This window comes from Engystomops pustulosus, chromosome 5, assembly GCF_040894005.1.
Source record: "Engystomops pustulosus chromosome 5, aEngPut4.maternal, whole genome shotgun sequence".
Classification (NCBI taxonomy): Eukaryota; Metazoa; Chordata; class Amphibia; order Anura; family Leptodactylidae; genus Engystomops; species Engystomops pustulosus.
The window spans coordinates 153,521,029-153,545,620 of NC_092415.1; the positions used below are offsets into that span (position 1 = coordinate 153,521,029).

Here is a 24,592-nt window from a genome sequence, read left to right on the forward strand (position 1 = left end):
ATTTCGTTCACTTGCTGTCTCTTTTGTATTTCTTCCTTTTAATATTCTGGATGAATTAGACCCATTAATTACTGGGGAGGGGAAGACATTGCTGATAGACCGAGGGCTTTTGTGAATTAGAATAGGACAGCAAGCAAAGTAAAAAATGGCACAGAAACAGTTTCATGTGAGACTTGTCTGCCTGTCTGGATGTTGTTCAATAAAGATTACTACCTACTGCGACCATTGTAATTTTTTTTGCCTCTTGAGATTGATTTCATGGTTGACTTGACAAAGGCACGTGTAGGTTAATCCAAGAGCTGACTAATGGTGGGAGGCTATAATAGCATTGCCCAAAGAGTAAGGAGAAGATTGCCCACTTCTGTTTTAAAGAAAAATAGTGTTTACGGCATTCAGCAGTAAAATACAAGGTCACCCCTATATCATCCACAGTGACATCAAGAGGCCTGAAAATCATGTGTGTGATATATTGTAGTCTTAGGTGGAAGATGTACATAGATATTTGACATTTAAATGTTGCAAAACAATCCAAACACTTTTATATGTTATCACCGTACAAAGCAGCTGCTGGATTATACCTCTAAATAGTCATTATGAGCCCACCAACTCTGCACAAAAAAATAAGTTATCATAGAGACAACCCATGCTCTTTCTGTGGCGCACTAAATAAGGTTGGTCCTGCCAGGTTTATTGCAAACAAGTAACAGAACTGACCATGCTGTTAATGGATGCGATAGGTGAAAAAACATGGGTGTAACCTTAGGGGGTTCAGTTGCGACAGGGCCCATGAGGCCTAGGGGGCCCATTAGGTGTCACTTTCCCATAGAAGACTAGTACTCTAAACTATACATTATAGTCAGAGCCTGGCACAGACTTTGCACTGGGGCCCATCAGCTTCAAGTTACACCACTTGGAAAAAATGCTAAGCTTTCCTATTCTAAAATAGTAAGATGCTGACCATCGGCCACTGATTTCCTGTGCTTACACAGAGTTCTTTAGGATTTACAAAGCAACTATATGAGTTCTGGTTATTGTAACAATGTAGCAGGTTTATAATAGCCTTGTGGCTAAGGTGGGAGTTCAATTTGAAAATCAGCCCGTTTAGGAATATTAGCATAAATTGGTTATTATAACATTAATTAATAGGGGGGGGGGGCATCTTTCCAAATATAAAGTACAGTGCCGCAAATCAAGTAACGTACCATTGTAATATACTGGGAAACTAAGCATTGCTCCCCTCTCTGAAAACAGCAGACCCAGTAATGTCAGTAATATAATATGGTGTTCTGATCCAACATGGTCACTAATGGAGATTCGTGTGACCTGATACATGATTGAATTAAACAAGACATGTTGCTATGTCTTGAGGTCCCCACTTAAAATTTGAAGTTCATTTATACAAACAGTTTAGGGATATGCCTGTGCAAAAATCAAACAGTTCAATACTAAGTTAAAACGTTGCAGTTACTGAATCCAAGATTCACAGAACTCGATATGAGAATGCATTATGGAACTTTTTCATCTATTTTGCTGAACATAATCCCTTAGATAGGCTTAATAGTCTTTAGGATTCCATAGTTCATAATACTACATATTACAATACAATAATACATGTGATAGCTAAGATCAATAAAAATACACATAGAGATATTCCTAATATAAATATTTCCCTGTACTCTATACTCGTATTTCTTACAGTGATGTATATTTGAATAATACTTGTTTTGGCTTAGTTGGTGTTTTTAATGCATAAGGTGATGACCTTAATTTTAAAGTAATAGAAGTTGGGAAAGACCCAGTGCCTGATATTATGGATGAGCATGAGCAGGTCCATAGTACTGAGTGAATAATTGCTCATGAAATTAGGGTCATGCCTCTTTTAAATTGCATTAAATGTTTATGACATTAAAACATCTGCCTATTCCACCGAGCTCCAGGCTTGTGAGCGCTATTTATCATGGTTCAGCCGGATTGCACAATCTGCTTTCTTATACTGAGCAGCCAGGGGGGAATTAGGTTCACTAAGGCATTACAAGAGTCTTCTACAATTATATGATATCACTGCCAAAAGGTTGATAAATTTGTGTTCGTAAAAATTAAAACTTTGCTCGTTGTTAAAGAGGACCAACTACCCACCTGACATGTCTGCCTAAAGTAAATACTGGTAACTTCCTATATTTGCAAACAATAAGAATTCCAGGTTAACTCTTGCTGTTTCTCTAATATTACTACTAGAAATGGATGTTTAAACTGACAACTAGGTATTTCCAGTTAGCAGTATGTTCTTATAGACCAGTGATGGCGAACCTTTTAGAGAAGGAGGTGCTAAAACTTCAAACAAAACACACTTGCTTTTCATAAAGTGCCAACACTGCAATTTAAGAAGTAACTTATTGCTTACTGCTCTGTCATAGCTTTCAATTGTATCAGTGTGCGGAGAAGGATAAATGCTTATTGTCCTTGTAGCTTCCCTCCAGGGTCTCCTGAACAGGTAGAATCACAGGGCCCGGAGCAGGAGCTCCAATGATGGCACTCGTCAATTTTCTTATGCAAATGTATCTTCTTTTATTTCATCATTAAAAAAATCCACCTCTGTTCACACCTCTTGACCCCTGAAGTTACAGACAATCAAGGATCAGTCGCTTGAAAATAGCGCTAACTGGGCTGACTGAGACTGGAGTAGGATGTGTTCTCTGGCAAACTCTGTGCTAGGTGATGGCCTGGCTGCTCACAGAGAGGACTCTGAGTGCCGCCTCTGACACCCGTGCCATAAGTATACCATCACGGCCATGGACAATGAGATTAGCAGACTATGGAGGAACTCAACCCAAAGACAAATTGTCGATTTGTCAAGGAGAATTAGCAGTTTTAAGAAATGTAATATAATTTTAAAAAAAAAGGATTTACTGAGTACACATGCCAGGAGAGACTATGTGGTCTATTTAAAGGGAACCAATAAGCATGTACCCTCCTACATACCTCGCATACCTCCCAGATTACTTCCTGCCTTTGGTTATAGCTGGATGGGTAAGATCTAACCTGTTTTCTATCAATAGTTGGACTGAAATTGATAGATTGGTTTATTAGATCATCCACATGAATATTATGCTGTAAGTTTTTTTAATGGTTTGTACCTATATTGTTTTCAGCCTGCATATATCAAAAGTTATGTCTTAAATACTGGCTGGTGGATAACAGCACTACTTGTTAATGTATCTCTAGTCTTGACCACACACTGAAAATTCTCATTTTTCTAGTTTTAAAAATCAACTTTTATTCCCTCTGGTCATCCTCAGCTTACTGTAAAGTCACGAGGAGCTCAACCTTGAAGTTCTGTCCGACTCCTCTCACTCCTTCATCCTTCATCAATGCTTCTTTCCTCCCTGTGAAGTCTGGCTCACTATGAAATCTTGCACTTTTGCTGTGTCTATAGTAATCCAGTGCCTGCCCATATCATTTGGGTGTACATTGGCTGGCTTCATATATGCACTGTGTATGTGCATACGTATACTGTCCAGTGGCGTAACTAGAAGCTGATGGGCCCCAGTGCAAAGTCTGTGCCAGGCCCCCCAACTATAATATATGGTTTATAGTCTACTCATATGGGAAAGTTACACCATAAGGACCCCCTAAACCTCTTGGGCCCGGGTGCGATTGCAACCTCTGCATCCCCTCTAGTTACGCCCCTGATACTGTCCCATAATATAATATCAATAGATTATTTTTCTTTTCAGTGCTGTGGTGTTAATAAACTGATGGATGATGGATTTATCACGACTGGGTGCATGGATTAAATTAACGCCAGGTCCTGCCTGCACCAGGAAGCTGCACAAGCTCCATGCCCCACCCATGCCTGATGATGGCATTGTAGGGGCTGGGGATGTTGCTATGTATAAGTCAAGGGGAAAGTAACAAACCAATAGATTAAATGATACAGAAATTTGAAAAAGGATTTGTAAAAAGTAATATATTTAATTAGTAAAAAAATTTTTTTTTACATTTTTTAAAATACATTCCCTTTAAGATTCACTGGTATCTATTTGAAAACAGATCCGGTATAGCTGTGTGAATAGAGTTTGAGGCTAATATGACTCTTGCCTTAGGGAAATGTAAGGGACTCCAAACAAAACATGAAGTAGGCAGGTCTACTAAAAGCTCATGCTGTGTTTATTAAAACATATATTACTTTCTAATAGCCTGTATCATTCTCCAAAATTACATGTGGAATAACATAATTACATGTTACATTGCATTTGGAAAATATTCTTATTTTGGTGTGTGGAATAATTTATGTTACATGTTCAACTGTAACATAATCTGCATTTGTCTGTAATCCCTACAGAGAAATGTCTAGTATGACAGTCCCTGGAGCATTGATTTGGGACTTTTCATTTTTAATTATCCTTCTAAACTTGTAAAGTGATTGTAATGCACAGCTGCCTTCATTAAGTTGTCATATCATATTTGGGGAAGTGTCTGCTTAGTGCTTAATACTGTCTGCAGATTTTGATGAGTGACAATTTTCTTAAATGAGGATCAAAATATCGTTGTGGAAAGCATTTTATTTAAGCCACATCCACTAGTCTTTTGCTGGATAATGATATAATCACATTCTTCAGTTTTTTTGCTAGATGTTAAGTAAGATGCAAAGAAATAATAGATTATAAATATAATACATATTGGGCTAAAATGGTCTCCGACCGCCCATGGACTTTTTAAGTCAGACAGTGCAGGTCCCAAGTGTTAAGCAATGTCTTTGGCTGTGACTGCGTTCCTCCTGCATGGATGCCTTGCAGTGATCAGGAGTCTCTTCACTTATACATTACTGTATACTGCAATATCACTGTATTGCAATAAACTGTGAACATACTGTGCCAAAGACAGCTATGGGAGCCTCTAACAGGTTCTCAGCTATCATGACAACCTATTGGCGCCCTCAGATGATGTCACAGGAGGCACTGATCGCCAATCCAAGATGGTGGCATACATCTGCAGCACTGTTAGGCCAAGGTTGGTTCGATCATGGCACATAACAAATTACCTGATATGATTCGTGCCAGCACCATCTTGTCTTTGCCAAATTAATGAAAGACAAAGCAGCATTGATGTTAGGCAGAACATTCTCATATTGTTATTGCTGAAAAATCCTCTTAAATTTCCACAAAGTTTGGTAACTATGTAAACACATTGGGCGTGATTTAACATAGGTTTTTCTTTTTTATCTTATATTTTTTACTTTTTGTGATATATTAAATATATTAATGTGCCACAACTGGTGCCATTTACACTTAATAAGCAAACTTCACATCATCAGAGTTTTTCAGTGTTGTATCTTTAATATCTGGAAGTGGACATATAAAAAAGTAGCAATTTTGGCAACTTTGCTAAGTGCATAATCTTTGCTTGTTTCGTGCAAAAAAAACACCAGTTCTAAGCAGGTATAGGAAAAAGTTTAGAAGGGTTTATTCATCTCAAATGTCTCAAAAAATCCAAAGACTTAGGTATGGTACCTAAAAGATCATCCTCCCAAACTGTCCAAATTGTCCAAAACCAGGACAAAACAAAAAGACTACAGATAAATGACCCCCATTAAATCACTTGATCCTTATTTATTTGTTTGTGTTATAGTCCAGAGTTGCAATCATACTTCTGTTTGTTGTCATAAGAGTTGTTGTGTCTGCAATATTAACGTAGAGGAAAAGCAACAGTAATAAAAACGTAGTGGCAAAAAGCTAGTTATAAGGTGCCCATTGTAAAGATTTTACTCCTCAATTTAGTTTCCTAAATTGTGAAAGCTGAAAATATCCTTTAACAAATAGCTTTTTTTTCTTATTACTTCTGGTCACGGATTGTGCCCACTGTATTAATAGTGGTGCATTGTGCGTCATTGTGCACCAGTCTTAAAGATCAGTGCACCCTACATCCCAGAAATACCACGAGGTTCCAAGCTCTTAGTGATTCTGATTTTGCACTCTTCCACCCGAAATTAAATCTATTCCAGGTACAGGCTGGCGTAGATTTCAGCTTTAACCTGCACCAGGTTTTTGGCACAGGTTACAATTTGTCCGGCCAATGGCATCCAGTCCCTTTCAACTACCCTGTTTCCCCGAAAATAAGACAGCGTCTTATATTAATTTTTGCTCCTAAAGCGGCACTAGGTCTTATTTTCAGGGGATGTCTTATTTTTCCAAGAACAAGAATTTACATTTATTGTTGAACAAAAAACCAACTTCTCAAACCTCCTTATAACTCTCCAAACTCTGAATTATTGGAATATTTGGCCCCAATCTCTCATATTTAGCAATAGCACTTTCCTTAAATGACCACTTCATGTCCATGTAGCTGCTTGTAGCGCATTTGTCCTGAAACAGTCAGTGATTTTATTCCGCAAATTCTTCACCCATGTTACAACCTATAAAAGATCTACTAATACTAATGTACGGCATGGGGGGAGATGTAGCAATGACTGCCGCTAGGTCTTATTTTCAGGGGAGGCCTTATATTTCTAAGATTGAATAAAATTGTACTAGGTCTTATTTTCCGGGGATGTCCTATTTTAGGGGAAACAGGGTACATGTTTCAAAATATATCCTGCCTCTTTCCCCATGCATGATCAGTGATTTTGTGACACACCTAGAGGTTGCTCCCTGTGACTTGCAGATGTGACAACGCTTCACATCTAATGATGTCTCATGAGTTAATAATGTTGTTAATAAATAACCTCACCCAGTGAGATCAGAGCAGTTTTTCCCCCCAAAAAAAATTTTATATGCACAAAATATTATAAATAAGTGTACAGTAAGTGCTTGTTCTTGTTTCACACCACAAATGGAAGTGCTTGTAGATTCTTACAATCTGATTTGCGCTGCATAAACCAAGTCATTATGAATTCTACTGATGCACTTGTATTGTTTTCTTGCCCAGACTTGCCGTGAGCTTAACGTTCAGTCTGTCAGGACCGGTATGTGTAAACTAACTACAAAAATAAAATATACAGGAGCACCAGAAATATAACGTGGAAGCTGCAGTATAAATGCTCTGTATCCGAAGTCTTGGCTTTTATATTTGTGTATTGTATCTTTTTATTGTGTGACTGTTCCATAAAAATATTGGTAATATTGTACAATGTTATGAAACCAACCAATGAGACGAGAAGTGGAACCCACACACGAAAAAGCTATACAGGAAAACCTGCATTGTACGGACACAATACTGAACACATACCAACTGTGTGAAAGTGACCTTATACATCTTTCATAGAAGACAACAAAAGCTACTGAATAGCAATTAAAAGATCCCAGTTAACATCATGTGAATTAAAAGATTCTAGTTTGTGTCATAGTGGGGCACATTTACTCAGAAATTTGGAAAATGCACTAAAAGCACTCTAACTGTGTATAATGCTGCGTGCGGCGTTTCACAGAGATCATGTGCAGGAAATCATGAATCTGTCGCTTCCCTGCACTGGTCCGACAGAGTTCACCATCTTGTTTGTGGTGCACCTTTAACATAGGGCATGCAACACAATTTGCAAGTTAAATACGGCCCTCAGTCCGAATCAGTCAACGGTGCGCCATTTGTGTCACATGGAAGCCAGCACAGCTGTGCCACAAATGGGTCTCCTGCAACACAATAGCAGTGCAGAACTAACACTGATCGAAGATGTGTGAATAAAATACCTGATCGATTGGGGGACACCACATTTGACCGTGCACTGTTCCAGTGACTGACTATGTAATTGTGGGGGCAATACAGTGCATAAATATGTATTAATATGCAAATCCCTTTCTAGAATGGGCTAAGGAAAAGTTTGTCTCAAAGCTACATTTAAGGCAGCCCCCTTAACTCCAAGCATGACTTTTTCAAGAAGCCTTATGACATGACATGTAATAATAGCCAAACCAGTTTATCGATTGCTAAAGAAACTGTGGACTGGACAGACGTATTTGATAATAAGATACAGAGGTATTTTAGTGAATCTTAGGTCTAGGGCTTCGGGGATCTCCTGGTCCACCAAATAAACGCATCTATGAATAGTGCCCTATAAATCAACCATTTGAAACCATTTTTTTGTTTCATCAAGTTTTACTTCTTTCAAATATATACATGTATTTACATCAATTCATTTTCATTTTCTTAAATCTTCTTATATATTACAACATTTTTTCGGCTAGTGTACGTACGTCCTAGTGAGTGTGCTATCACATGATTTTTAGAGCTATAAAGAAATTCACCTCATTTGGCGTTCTAGTAGTTTTTTTCTTCGCAACACTCACATGTTTGGAGGCCCCAGGGCTGAGACTGCCTTGTCTCTGACTGTTGGACAGAGTGGTATCGTCCACCTGCTGTGACGTTTCGAGGGACACGTCCCCTTCCTCAGACGTCTGAGGAAGGGGGCGTGTCCCTCGAAACGTCACAGCAGGTGGACGATACCACTCTGTCCAACAGTCAGAGACAAGGCAGTCTCAGCCCTGGGGCCTCCAAACATGTGAGTGTTGCGAAGAAAAAAACTACTAGAACGCCAAATGAGGTGAATTTCTTTATAGCTCTAAAAATCATGTGATAGCACACTCACTAGGACGTACGTACACTAGCCGAAAAAATGTTGTAATATATAAGAAGATTTAAGAAAATGAAAATGAATTGATGTAAATACATGTATATATTTGAAAGAAGTAAAACTTGATGAAACAAAAAATGGTTTCAAATGGTTGATTTATAGGGCACTATTCATAGAAAAGAAACTGTGGACATCACTTTTTCAATATTTTCGCATCCCGCACAATGTAGGGAACTGGTTTGGCTGGATCATGTAAATGGGTGTAAAAGTCCCTAAAAACCTCTTTAGGCTTTACCACATAGTTAGAAATGATCAAGTCTCACATTTTTACATCATAGATGCCTCATAGTGGAACTTATTGGGTCATAAGCAGTATCAGAAAAAGTTATTTTTATAACTCTTTATTGCTCTTGGCATGCTACTTTTGTTTTTTGAACCACCATTTTAGACATCTCTGCTGATCTTACAATTAATAGTAAATCACCTTTAAATGGGTTTTCCCATACGCGCATTCACATTTAATTCAAATCATCTACCATGTATAGACATTAGTTTATTTGCATGTTATTAAACAAATGTACCTGTGTGAAGATAATTTCCCATAAATGTATCCATGTTGTGGAAATTAGATAGCTGCCTTTGGATATGACCACCACTGCACTCTGGCAGAGGTGTTCATGCATGCCCAATTGAGCCCTACCTGGTCACCTGGATTTAGCATTTATTACCACAGGATAGCTGTGGGACATGCAGTAACTCCTGGCTATTTTGTGAGTAAAAAGTATTAGTTTTTTTTTGTGCAATCACTCTAACACCGGTGGTCGTATCCAAGGACAACAATCTGGTTTCTAATGGACAACATGGCTACATTTATCAGAAATTATCTTCACACAGGTACATTTCTTTTCATAACATCCAATTGAAGAAATGTATATATATGGCAGATGAATTAAATTAAAAGTCAATGACCAGATGAGTATACCCCAAGAAATTTCCTCTTGGTTCATTATTTAAAACCAGCAGAACAGATCATTTTCCTCCCCACCAGAGAGTCATCTCTATGTATTGTTTACATTCTATATAATATTTGTATTTCAAAATACTTTGCCACTTATATTTTTTAATTGTGAAACACCCAAATTTTTACCAAGTTTTACTTTAAAGTACACAACTTGCATCAAACAGTTGGCAGGAAATTTTTATAACTAGAGTGGTTAGTAATGATCCCACTTTTAAAGGGTTATCCATGGTGATGCCATGTATTTGGATTGAACCATAGAACTAAAAGGATCTACAGATTTTTTTATTTGTAGTGTTACCTATTTTCTGCATTTTTCAGGTCTGCCGGGGAATGCTCCTTCTTTGTTCATGTTCATAATTCACCTCGATAGACAGACAGATAGGTAGATAGGAATAGAGCTTGCGAATCCCTTTGCATTGCTTTGTAAGGCAAGCACTGAGGCCCCCTCTTCTCATAGGCACCTTAGCCGCTGCTTGCACTTGCCTCTATGCTGTACACCGTCTTGGTTAGTGGTTTTGATACTGCGAGACATAATATCACTAGGCTACATATATGAACTCCTCAAGGCCAAATTCACATCTGTGCCAATGGAGTCTATTTTGTAGGAAGTCTACAACATGTAATTCACATTAACCTGTGAGCTTCTTTATTGTTCTGCATTCAACTGGAAATGATAAAAATAATTTATTCCAGCCTCCTCTGATTTTCTTTTTTTCTCCGGGAAATTAAAATACACAAGAGACAGGTAATGCTCAATCTGTGCCCGGCATGCGGCGATACTGATATGGTTGCGTGGCAACCAGCAGCGGCTTCCGTGGAGTGACCGCGAGATCCAACAGAGTTAACCCTTTTCTTTTTGAATCTGGGAATTATGATCAAGAAACCCCAACTGTGCTTATAACTAGGGCTGCAGAATACATTACATGACTAGACATGTTTTTAATGAAATATGGAATCACATGAGTAAAGTGATTGACTGCATGAAAATGTGAGCAACCAAAGTTATTTTTGTGGTGCAAAATAGCTGAGGAGATAAATACTACAAGAATCTACCTTGTATAGTTGTGTCTAAGGCTGGGATTACACCTAAGTAGATAATTTCCACAACAGAGTTATAAAATTGATGCATCTGCATAACATATTGGTATTCCGTATTATTTTGTTTGATAAGTATATATCACCCACATCCCGGCCCACCCCCATCCGTTTTTCATAGTATTAATTGGTGGATAAAGACACAATCGCAGCATAACATTTTTTCACTATTCTTTTGTACAGAAAATAGATGATCAAATTGTACTTTTTCTAGTCGTCGCAAGTTTAATATCACTGAGAAGCTGGATCACCTTTGTTCAGTATCTATAGCAACAGCTCCTAAATAGAAATGGCACTGCCAACCTTATACGTGCATGACTAAATCATGGCAACTTAGCTCACGGCTTCAGATACTCTTAATAAATATCTTTTTTACTTGTATTTTGTGCGAAGATTGAAAGAGAGACTGAGAGATCACCCTTTTTGAACCATTTATTGGAGGGCTACCTTTCTTTGAATTATTGTATGCCAGGACTCTTGGGTAAGAGAATTAAGGATAGCACCCAGGGCCGGCATTAAGGGGCATAAAACTGGGCATTTGTCCAGGGGCCCCTGCATGTGTACTTTTGTGGGCAGAGGATGTATTGTTCCATTAATACCCATTGGTGGAATGCCTGGGTGAAGATGCTTATCATCTATTTCCTGTCTATATATCATCTTTTTCCTGTCTATATATCTATCATCTATCTTTCTAGTTATCTATCTCTTATAATTTGTCTATTTCCTATCTATATATCTGTCTAACCATTTATCCATTTTTTTCTGTCAATTTACTTATAAATCTTCTCGATACCTACCTCCTATCTATTATCCATCATATCTATGTCCTATCTATCTATTATCTATCATATCTACCTCCTAACTAGCCATGTATCCATCTAAAACTGTTGCCACTATTTTTAGACTTGGAAGTGCTGCATTTTACTTTTTTGAATAGCTAAAAGGCTCCTAGCCTGAAATAAAGGGCTCAGCAACCCCCGTTCTTATAGGGACTCTGGTAAACACTGCCAACAGCTTTCTTTCCCACCATTGCATCTAATGAGTCCAGAAGATTCAGACCTAAAAATCTGGGACTGTCCCACTAGATGCTGGACAGTTGGGAGGTATGATGAGATACATATAAGATACATTGATAGAGGTTAGTAATAGAGCTTCAGAAATTCAACAGGTAAATATCAATTATTTTTTAATTAATTTTATCACAATTTTTGCCAATTTTATTGCCTTTTTATGCTGTTGCCAATCCTGGACAACCCCTTTACGTGTTTGCTTTGTCCTTTTTTCTCTTATAGGTATTGTACTCGTTTTGGCACAGGCTGAAAGAAACACACTTACAGATAAGGAACAGTTTCCAACTTATCACTTACTGAAAGAAGCAAATACAAATGCAGCAATGGTAATGCCAAGTGTCAGCTCTGGACTTGTTAGGAAGTCTGCGCGGCCTCCTTTTCACAGTAAAGGTGTTGATTACAGCGACAGGCATATGGCAGCACCATTTCTCAATATTCAGGGTGTAACAAATTCCGGAAGTGCACACACTAAAAGGAAAACTGTTGAAACTGTGGCAGATGAGTTGACTGGGTCTACTGAAACTTACCTCAGACCAGAGCCCCATTCAAGCGTTCCACTGAGGACTACAACCACCCCTGAGCGTACTAGCACTATACTTGCTTTCCTTAAAGACACTTTTCATCATGTTGGCACTTTGCAGAGCCTTTCCCAAGAGGAACAGTCCAAGAGTTCACCAACTGTTACCGATGATATGTCAAAGACCATTGAATCAGTGTCAGTGCCTTTCATGTCCCACCATTATAAACTATGGGATGTATTAAACAGAAATGGCTCGTTATTCTCTGTACGACAACTGAATGGATCTTCTCTTACTACCATGAGAGTGACTACATCCCCAACTTTTTTGCAGTCCTCCTCAGTTTTAAAGACCACTACATTGGTACAAGGAACCACAAAGAGTACTGTACAGCTTACAGTGCCAGACAATGCCACCACAGTACAATTGATTCTTACTATGGATGCTACAACTAGGAGTCCCATTACCATGTCTACAGCTGGGTCCTCTGCAACTGGAAATTTTCTAAATAGGCTGGTGCCGGCAGGAACATGGAGGCCTGGGGTTCCAGGGAATATTTCCCATGTAACAGAGGATGGAGGTCAACCGCAACACAGAGAGACCATTTGTCTTAGCAAGGTGGATATTGCTTGGATATTCCTGGCTATTAGTGTACCAATATCATCATGCTGTAAGTATTCCATTTTATTCTGTTAATTTTTTTCAAGCAAAGAATTGGATGTATGCTGAGCATTAGTCATGGGCGTAACTACAGTGGTAGCAGCCATAGCAGCTGCTACGGGTCCTGCAGTGTGAGGGGGCCCAGTCATACGAGCTGACACACTTAAGAATGGAGGATGTACACCATTGTATACATATTATGTTATATAACATATATGTGGTGTAAATATGTTATATCTATGGTGTATATATGTTCTATGTTTGTGCATGAGTGTATCAATGTGTGTAAGACAGTTAAAATGTGTGTATAAATTAAGAACTGTATGTGTATAAGTATATAAATTAGTGCATATATGAGTGTATAAATGTGTGTGATTGTAACTCACATGCATGAGTATACAAATATGTACAAACATTTTGTTTAAGAGGGAAGGGAGGCCCATTCAGAAGCCTGCTATGCCCGCCCCCCACAGGTACGCCCCTGGCATTAGTGTCGTTTTTATTTTGTTGTTTTAACAATTTTTACAGTAGTGTTTAAAATTCTGCATTTGTTACTTTTTTCAGCTTATTATTTCTCACGCTATTTTATAATCTTTTCATGGTATATGTTGCATCTACTTGTTGGAGGTTCAGCCTATTTTTTAGCTAACACTTTAGAGCTTGTCTTGTTATATGACCCATATATTTTCTATATCCAATGTGACTCTTCTTTCTCTGTGATACTCACATTGATGGCAGTAGATTATTAAGGGTTTTACCTTAAAGGAAATCTACCAACAGATTAGTGGTGGTAGACTGTCCTATAATTGATGCTACCATTACCTCTATGGGATGATGCAAGTGACTCCAGCTTAATCAAGGTCACTTGTAGTCCAGAGAAAATCAGTTTTTAAAATTATGTAGGCGCTCAAGCTCACATCACTTGAGCGCCTCATGGCTACTCCACTCCTTAGTTATGTACTCCCCCGGCTCATTAATATTAACCCCCTCCGTCCGCTCGCTCGAGAACAGACTGCTGGTGACGTCATCCGGCTGTCTGGAAATTTTGTGCATACGTGAGAGCTTCTTCCTTGCGCAGTGCGTCTGCGCAAGGGATAAGTTCTGGAGCGTGACTTAATGTCAATATTATAATTGTAGCCTAGTAAAACAAAAAAGGTACAACTGAAGTAATAGGGATAATTGAATACCATGCACCAGTTTTTAGTTATCTGGCGCACCCTGCACATTTGTGAGGCAAACTGCACTTATATATATGTCCCCAGTGGCGATACGGTGAGTACACCTGTGCCGCCATACCATGGACAGGGAAAAGATAGAGCATGCTTTATCTTTCTCTCTGTTTACAGGAAGTGCTTTGCTTTGATATAGAGGTGAGCCACTGTTCACCCCTCCTCCTCTGCTGCCTTGTGCTGGTAAGTAGCCTTAGTGCAGTTGGCCTTATTTTTAATAAATCTGGGCCATTATTCTTTTTGCCCCAAGGCCAAAATTTGCCAATGCCAACTCTAGTTGGTTTTATTTTCACATCAGTGATTTCCACATGGTTCATTTTCAATCAGGTAAGGAAACATGCATTTCATGTGCTGAGCAAGATGTGTATAGAACAATTATTGCTGATGGCATCATACGCTTGATGTATTTCTGACTGAACAGACTTGGTGTAAGTTTAAATGTGCATACAAAGCATATTGAACTAAGTGCACAGAAGTGTATGAAGAGCTACAGTATGTTACTGAACGGAGTTGGAAGCTGGTGTAAGGCTGTGTCCACCTCTGCACTGAAAACTCTGTTCAGAGCCACTTTGCAGACTTCACCATTGTACACTGCTTCCATCATATTAATTGTTCTGCTCCAATAACACAACAGATCATCAGAAACCCCTGCGCTAGTGTGAACCCAACTAAATAAAAAGGAATATTTGGAGCACATTTACTTAATAAAGAACCGATGAAATTTTATGACTGTTTGTGTTCAATTGTATGAAATATTCTGCCTGAAAAAAGAACACTTAAAACCTAATATTTATTAAATACTTGTTAAAATTGAGGCCACTCTTCAGCCAAAAACGTTATTTTACATCAAACAGGCATTCAGTAGGTGCAGGGGTCGGAAATCCCTCACTTAAATATTTCCGATCGTGCATTAGCTATCTGCACACTACTGACAGATTTGTGTGAGTGGCATCCATGCAGCCAATTCACACAGTTTCAAGTCGCTGCACAGTGTCACGTATCACCACTAGTGAAACAGGTGCTGTACACATTGGTATACACACTAGCATATATCCTATGTATATCCTCCGCCACATTTACTTACCTGTCCGACGAAGTTCACAGAAAGTGCATTGTCTGACGTTAATGCACTAAGATCGTGCACCCTATATCCTGCATGTGCTGCTTCCCCGCTCAGGTCCGCTGGAGTTCACCTTCTTCTTCTTGGTGTATGTAAATGCACTGCATTTCGACACAATTTGAAAGTTAAATCCCGTGCTCAGTCCGAATCAGTCGGATCGTCCAGCTGCCCCCCCGATTTCTGTTGCATGAAAGCCAGTGCGATTGCGCCAAAATACGATTGCGTGCGACACAATCCCAGTGCATACACCTGTTCAATACCTGTCAAAGCTGCGCAAAAACCTGAAACTACCGAACAGTCCGACGAAAGTGCGATCCACGACCCTTAATAAATAAGCCCCTTTGTGTTGGTTATTGGAAGAAGAGCCTATACAGCAGACAGTCTTAAAGGGGTTGGCCATTTCAGTAAATAATTGATGTGGTTTGTGTAAGGAAAAGTTATACAATTTTTCAGTATACTTTTTATATCAATTGCTTACAGTTTTCTAGTTCTCTGCTTGCTGTGCTGCTATAGAAAGCTTCTATGTTTACTTCCAGTGCATATAATCTGTCCATGGTGAATACTTCAGCTGAAATGCAAATTCATCCATGTATCTGTAGTTAAAAACATTAAATACATTAGTGTTCCACCCTCTTTATAGTAATCCAAAAATCCATATGCAGTGGAAGATGAGCTTTGGGTGCTTCTATAGGGATGCAAGGGATTTTGTAATATAACTGCACATTTACCCTGGTGAGACACCTTTTAAGCATACCTTACATTTTTACAAAATTGCATAAATGAATAGTGCGGATGTCCTTTATCTTAGCCTTAGTCATCAAAAAATCCATCAAAACAAGCATGGTAAACAAGGAACACTTACTCATAGATCCAGGTATTGTGACTCTGGTAATCTTATATTTGTTGTCAATGACCTCCTTCCTTCTAAAATCATCTTTTAAAACTATGTAAATAAGGCTAAATGGCTCCTGGGGTGTTACCAGAGCCCCTCCTTGCTGAAGTTTCACAGGCTTTTTAACTGTTTCTCTGTCCCAGTCTGCTCTCTCAGCACTTCTCCCCTCTTTCTTATGTAAACTTTCTGCAGCAGAAGTTCCAGCACACAGCGGGAGGGGGGAAGTACTCCTGCACCATGTAAAAGGCCATGAATCAGCAGCATGGAGGGCTTTGGTAATAACCACATGAGCCTTTCATTAGCATAATTTTAAAAGTTGATTTTATAAGAAAGGAGTCCATGGATAAAATGATATAATAAGATTTTCACTGTCGCATTGCCTGCATCTATGAGTAAGTGTAATTGGTTTATCATACTTAATTTCGAAGGTATATTTACTTTAAAGAGGACTTGTCACCAGATTTTGCCCCCCCCCCCCTGACTAACAATGACTGCTGATAAAGGGTTACAAGTCCTTCCCATATCACCTAAAATTAGCTGCCAGTGGGACACTGTACCTTAATTACAGCCAAATTAGCTTTTCTGACTTTCCTGAGAGAGGAGAAGAGTCAGAGATACCAGTGAACCACGCCCCATTATTCTGACTGACAGCTCTGTGTCTCTTCAAATTCCTGCTCTTCCTCCTTGTACTTAGGGACCGTCTGCTAATATTCAACTACAGACGTATAAAGCTCTATGTACAGATGGGAAATATTGTGTCAATCTTTTTATACGGTACCTTGTGTTACATTCATGACATGTGATCAGTGACATCATCGCAGGTATGATCACATGAAATGCTGTGACTTCATGTGGTCAGATACATACAGTTTGCTATTGTTAACACACTAAATGACCTAAGAAGATGTCACTCTGGTCACATGATGTGAACTGTGACCAGTAAGGAGGCCTAAGGCAAGGGGAGCATTAGATGGGAGGGGCCGAGCAGGACACGCCCCCTCGGATGCCAGGTTATATAAGATAAAAGGTGATTTCTGTGGATGTAAGCGAAAATATTTTTAGCTAAAAGAAGGGAGTCAGTCAGTCAATTAATAGAGTTCTATAGGAACCTGTCACTGGCTGTATATGTGCAAATGTGGTGACAGGTTCCCTTTAAGCAGTTTGTGTAAATCAGCTTTTTGTCCTGTTCTTCACTGACAGCTTACAGATAAAGGAACCTGTTAAAGTATCTAATGACTTAACTCTCTACAGACAGTCACTGGATTGTCTAATCTCACAGAGAAGAATCCTGGTTCATTGGGATTTAAGATACACTGTTCAATGCAGGAGAGTGAAGCAATAAAAAGCACAGAGAAGCGGTTTTACCTGTTGACAGGATGTTAAAAAAAGAAATATATGGCAGGGGGGGGGGGGGTTAAAACATATATACTGTACACTGGAGAATGCATAAAGGTGGACACTGGTTTCCAGGGCAACAAACACACGATTCCACTAATTCTTTCAGGGTAGAGAATGAGTTAAGGAAATGCAAGATGGGTTTTTTAATAGATAAGTGTTAGAAGCTTTCACAAGTATAAGTGCATTTCACACTAGGAGCACAACACTTTCTTCTGGCGAGATATCTTGAATAGATTTCCATAGTTTACAATGCAAAAAGACTGTCAATAGTCGGTAGTCTGTTTTAGGGTTGTATCACATAAAAGGCATTCTAATGTTAGCACAAATCAGAAAATGTATAAATGCATAAATACATGTAAATATATGCATAAGCGTGCATTCATTGTAGATATCTCTCTTACCTTTCCTGCATGCGCTGTGTTATCCATACCTTCCAAATGTTGTGATAGAGCAGGAGGGACAGATGATGTGGCGAGCAACACAGGCAGCAAGATTTTGTGCCCTAAGCCCTACCCCTATTATATCCTCACAGTATGATACACACATTACAGTGCAGTGGTGGTGGACATATGGCAAGGGAGCCAGAAGTGGCACCCAGAGCCATCTTAATTGGCTTCCAGGCCATCACCCCGCACAGTTTACCAGACAGGATGAGTGATTGAAGGCATCATCCTTCAGTCCTGGGTAGTCCAGAATATTCATGCAGCACTATTTAAATCAATTTGTGGGCTTCCTGGGATGGTAGGAGCAAGCAGGTGTTGACAGGGGTGGATTATCATGCTCCTGCCCTGAAATTGTTCTTGTGGCAGAGAACGGAGCAACAAGTTGCTGATTAATTTGCTGTGTTGGCACTTTGTGATGAATAAGTGGCTTTTTGGCTGTAGTTTGGGCACTCGGCCTCTAAACAGTTCACCATCACTGCCTTAGTGGCCAATCCTTCCTGTACCACCCTCACATATAACAGCTCTTCATTTTAGCTCCACATTTTTTGTGGCCTCCTCTATATCACCTTTTATATATGCCCTTCATATATAATCCCCACTTTCCCCACTGATAATGCCTTCCTTTCTTTTCTGAACTCAAAATTGTAGTGTAGTGTAGGGGGCGCCAGATTCATGCAGAATGGGTGCCACAATCTGGCGACCCCCTGCACACTACACAGGCAGACTGCACATAGTACAGACTGCACTGTTCTTAGTAAATGAGGCCCAATGGCTCCTTGTATCACCATCACATCTGCATCTGTAGGATATACCTCCTGCCACTCGGGACAGCGGTCAAACCCCATAATCTGGGACTATCCCACTGGATTCGGGATGGTTGGGAGGTGTCCTGTTATCTATTCTTGTATCCTACAGACATATTACACCCTGAAAGACAAGTGAGTAGCTGAAGCCTCACGGGTCCTATTGCAAAAGTTTTGCTTACAGGGATATGACCTAATAATGCAACACTGGCACCCCCAAAATATATGTTTTTATGCGTCTATAATTATGTTAGATAACAGTTCTAAATAGTGAGAACTGATTATGGATAAGTTATATACAGTGATGTCGACCCTTTCAGCTGTTTTTTTCTGCAAAGCCTCCCTTACATGATGCCTAGCTAGTGCCTACCTGTGATAATCCATGCTTGGGGGAGCATGTCTGGCAGTCTCAATCATAAATCTCAGTAAAGTTGAAGGATTTGAAATACTTACTTATTGAGGCTTGTGGGCCCCGTGGCTTATGGACCCGAAAAACCACCCATAGATCTTTTTTCACTTAAATTTAGTTGAAATGCAAGTATGGATGCAAAATTTACTAATATTCATTATTACTGAATTTTGCAAATTTCCATTAAAACAAAACAAGTGAGCATTGATAAGGAATAGAGATGAGCGAACATGCTCGTCCGAGCTTGATGCTCGGTCGAGCATTAGGGTACTCGAAACTGCTCGTTGCTCGGACGAATACTTTGCCCGCTCGAGAAAATGGCAGCTCCCGCCGTTTTGCTTTTTGGCGGCCAGAAACAGAGCCAATCACAAGCCAGGAGACTCTGCACTCCACCCAGCATGACGTGGTACCCTTACACGTCGATAGCAGTGGTTGGCTGGCCAGATCAGGTGACCCTGGGATAGACTAGCCGCTGGCCGCGCTGCTCGGATCATTCTGTCTCTGGATGCCGCTAGGGAGAGAGCTGCTGCTGGTCAGGGAAAGCGTTAGGGTGTTCTATTAGCTTACTGTTAGGCAGGAGTGATTCTCAAAGAACCCAACAGCCCTTCTTAGGGCTACAATAACGTTCTACTTTTTTTATTTTAATTTGCATCTTTTACCATTTTGTGAGGAATTAGCAGGGGGACTTGCTACCGTTGTGTTTAGCTCTTAGTGGCACACATATCCATAGCAAAGACCGAAGTGGGAAAATTCAGTAGGGGTTGGATTTCTATTAGGCAATAACTCAGTGTCATCTCATCTGGCATAGTAGTGTGCTTCCTTTGATACTTGGCTAGAAAATAGCCATAGGAGAATACAAACAGCTTCTTGAAGCCTACAGTAGCGTTCTATATATTTGATTTCTGGTTGATCTGCTGGTGGCTTTAGTTTCTGCAGTGCATGTACTTGCCAATTCTGAGCAATTTGTAGTGAGACTTGCGACCGCTGTGTTCTGCGCTTAGTGGCGCACATATCCATAGCAAAGGCTGAAGTGGCAAAATTCAGTAGGGGTTGGATTTCTATTAGGCAATAACTCAGTGTCATCTCATCTGGCATAGTAGTGTGCTTCCTTTGATACTTGGCTAGAAAATAGCCATAGGAGAATACAAATAGCTTCTTGAAGCCTACAGTAGCGTTCTATATATTTGATTTCTGGTTGATCTGCTGGTGGCTGTAGTTTCTGCAGTGCATGTACTTGCCAATTCTGAGCAATTTGTAGTGAGACTTGCGACCGCTGTGTTCTGCGCTTAGTGGCGCACATATCCATAGCAAAGGCTGAAGTGGGAAAATTCAGTAGGGGTTGGATTTCTATTAGGCAATAACTCAGTGTCATCTCATCTGGCATAGTAGTGTGCTTCCTTTGATACTTGGCTAGAAAATAGCCATAGGAGAATACAAATAGCTTCTTGAAGCCTACAGTAGCGTTCTATATATTAGATTTCTGGTTGATCTGCTGGTGGCTGTAGTTTCTGCAGTGCATGTACTTGCCAATTCTGAGCAATTTGTAGTGAGACTTGCGACCGCTGTGTTCTGCGCTTAGTGGCGCACATATCCATAGCAAAGGCTGAAGTGGCAAAATTCAGTAGGGGTTGGATTTCTATTAGGCAATAACTCAGTGTCATCTCATCTGGCATAGTAGTGTGCTTCCTTTGATACTTGGCTAGAAAATAGCCATAGGAGAATACAAATAGCTTCTTGAAGCCTACAGTAGCGTTCTATATATTTGATTTCTGGTTGATCTGCTGGTGGCTGTAGTTTCTGCAGTGCATGTACTTGCCAATTCTGAGCAATTTGTAGTGAGACTTGCGACCGCTGTGTTCTGCGCTTAGTGGCGCACATATCCATAGCAAAGGCTGAAGTGGCAAAATTCAGTAGGGGTTGGATTTCTATTAGGCAATAACTCAGTGTCATCTCATCTGGCATAGTAGTGTGCTTCCTTTGATACTTGGCTAGAAAATAGCCATAGGAGAATACAAATAGCTTCTTGAAGCCTACAGTAGCGTTCTATATATTTGATTTCTGGTTGATCTGCTGGTGGCTGTAGTTTCTGCAGTGCATGTACTTGCCAATTCTGAGCAATTTGTAGTGAGACTTGCGACCGCTGTGTTCTGCGCTTAGTGGCGCACATATCCATAGCAAAGGCTGAAGTGGCAAAATTCAGTAGGGGTTGGATTTCTATTAGGCAATAACTCAGTGTCATCTCATCTGGCATAGTAGTGTGCTTCCTTTGATACTTGGCTAGAAAATAGCCATAGGAGAATACAAATAGCTTCTTGAAGCCTACAGTAGCGTTCTATATATTTGATTTCTGGTTGATCTGCTGGTGGCTGTAGTTTCTGCAGTGCATGTACTTGCCAATTCTGAGCAATTTGTAGTGAGACTTGCGACCGCTGTGTTCTGCGCTTAGTGGCGCACATATCCATAGCAAAGGCTGAAGTGGGAAAATTCAGTAGGGGTTGGATTTCTATTAGGCAATAACTCAGTGTCATCTCATCTGGCATAGTAGTGTGCTTCCTTTGATACTTGGCTAGAAAATAGCCATAGGAGAATACAAATAGCTTCTTGAAGCCTACAGTAGCGTTCTATATATTTGATTTCTGGTTGATCTGCTGGTGGCTGTAGTTTCTGCAGTGCATGTACTTGCCAATTCTGAGCAATTTGTAGTGAGACTTGCGACCGCTGTGTTCTGCGCTTAGTGGCGCACATATCCATAGCAAAGGCTGAAGTGGCAAAATTCAGTAGGGGTTGGATTTCTATTAGGCAATAACTCAGTGTCATCTCATCTGGCATAGTAGTGTGCTTCCTTTGATACTTGGCTAGAAAATAGCCATAGCAATAGGATAGGATTGTTTGGTTCTAAAAACTCAAAAAAAAACAAAAAACACAAAAAAAAACAAAAAACACAAAAAAACACACAAAAAAAAAAAAAAAGTAAAAAAAAAAAAAAGTTATAACTCTCATTTTAAAAATGTTTAACCCCAGGGCTAGGGGTAGAGGACGAGGGCGGGGACGTGGGCGTCCAACTACTGCAGGGGTCAGAGGCCGTGGTCCTGGGCGGGGTGAGACACCACCTGCTGATGAGGGAGCAGGGGAACGCCGCAGAGCTACACTCCCTAGGTTCATGTCTGAAGTTACTGGGACTCGTGGTAGAGCACTGTTGAGGCCAGAACAGTGCGAACAGGTGATGTCGTGGATTGCTGACAATGCTTCGAGCAATTTGTCCACCACCAGTCAGTCTTCCACGCAGTCCACCCATGTCACCGAAATCCCCACTCCTCCAGCTCCTGCACCTCAGCCTCCTCCCCCCCAGTCTGCCCCCTCCCAGGAAAATTTGCCATTTGAACCGGCATACTCTGAGGAACTGTTTTCTGGACCCTTCCCACAGTCACAAACCACTTGTCCGGTTGCTGCTGAGCAATTTTCCGATGCCCAGGTTTTCCACCAGTCACAGTCTGTGGGTGATGATGACCTTCTTGACGTAGTGGAAGTGTGTAAAGAGGTGTCCGACGATGAGGAGACACGGTTGTCAGACAGTGGGGAAGTTGTTGTCAGGGCAGGAAGTCCGAGGGGGGAGCAGACTGAGGGATCGGAGGATGATGAGGTGACAGACCCAAGCTGGGTTGAGAGGCCGGGTGAACACAGTGCTTCTGAGACGGAGGAGAGTCCTCGACCTGAACAGGTTGGAAGAGGCAGTGGTGGGGCCAGACGGAGAGGCAGGGCCAGAGCTGGTGCATCAGCGCCACTGTCAACTAGTGAAGCTCCCGTGGTGAGGGCTCTTGCGGCGAGGGCTAGATCTTCAGAAGTGTGGAGGTTCTTTAAGGAAACACCGGATGACCGACGGACTGTGGTGTGCAACATTTGCCAAACCAGGCTCAGCAGGGGTTCCACCACTACTAGCTTAACTACCACCAGTATGCGCAGGCATATGAATGCTAAGCACCCCACTCAGTGGCAACAAGCCCGTTCACCTCCGGCCGTGCACACCACTGCTCCTTCCCCTGTGTCAGCTGCTAGTCAGCCCCCTGCCCAGGACCCTGGCCCAAAAACCCCATCGTCGCCTCCACGATCCTCCACAGCATCCACCAGCGTTCAGCTCTCCATACCCCAGACGCTGGAGCGGAAACGCAAATATAGTGCAACCCACCCGCACGCCCAAGCCCTTAATGTGCACATCTCCAGATTGCTTAGCCTGGAGATGCTGCCCTATAGGCTAGTAGAGACCGAGGCCTTTCGCAACCTCATGGCGGCGGCCGCCCCTCGGTATTCGGTCCCCAGCCGCCACTACTTTTCCCGATGTGCCGTCCCAGCCCTGCACCAGCACGTGTCAGACAACATCATCCGTGCCCTGACCAACGCCGTTTCTGACAAGGTCCACCTGACCACGGACACGTGGACGAGTGCTGCCGGGCAGGGCCACTATATATCGCTGACGGCACATTGGGTTAACTTGGTGGAGGCTGGGACCGAGACTGACCCTGGGGCTGCTCATATACTGCCGACGCCGAGGATTGCGGGGCCTACCTCGGTCCAGGTGTTTCAGGCCTACTATGCCTCCTCCTCCTCCCACCCCTCCTCCACCTCCTCCTCCGAACTACCATCCGTGGGCACGGCGCCATCAGTCGGTAGCTCTAGGCACAGCAGCAGTGCCGTCGCTAAGCGACAGCAGGCGGTGCTCAAACTGCTGAGCCTAGGCGACAAAAGGCACACCGCCCAAGAGCTATTACAGGGCATCACGGCGCAGACTGATCTGTGGCTGGCACCGCTGAACCTGAAGCCGGGAATGGTTGTGTGTGACAACGGCCGTAACCTGGTGGCGGCTCTGCAACTCGGCAGACTGACACATGTGCCATGCCTGGCCCATGTGTTAAATCTGATAGTGCAGCGTTTCCTCAAGACATACCCCAATCTGTCTGATTTGCTCACGAAGGTGCGCCGCATCTGTGCGCATTTCAGGAAGTCCAGCCCAGATGCTGCCACTCTCAGGGCAGCGCAGCGCCGCCTCCAACTGCCCGCTCACCGACTGTTGTGCGACGTGCCCACGAGGTGGAATTCAACACTGACCATGTTATCCAGAGTTTACCAGCAGCGCAGAGCGATTGTAGACTGCCAGATGTCAACTTCCACCAGAACTGGTAGTCAGGTCAGTCAGCTTCCTCAAGTCTACAATGAGGAGTGGACGTGGATGTCTGATATCTGTCAGGTGCTGAGTAACTTTGAGGAGTCAACACAGATGGTCAGTGGCGATGCCGCCATCATCAGCCTCACCATCCCGCTGCTTGGCCTGTTGAAAAACTCTCTGGTCAGCATGAAGTCGGAAGCTTTGCGCTCGTCACAA

At 41.5% G+C, this 24,592-nt stretch overlaps 1 protein-coding gene across 2 annotated transcripts in view; it reads left to right on the top strand.

The window, feature by feature from the left end:
- TMEM108 (transmembrane protein 108) overlaps window positions 1-24,592 on the top strand; it is a 129,974-nt gene that overhangs the window by 89,964 nt on the left and 15,418 nt on the right. For both annotated transcript variants that reach the window (XM_072153464.1, XM_072153465.1), the window contains one exon: window positions 11,969-12,934. In XM_072153464.1, coding sequence (XP_072009565.1) covers window positions 11,969-12,934 — 966 coding nt within the window. The remainder of the gene's footprint in view (window positions 1-11,968; window positions 12,935-24,592) is intronic.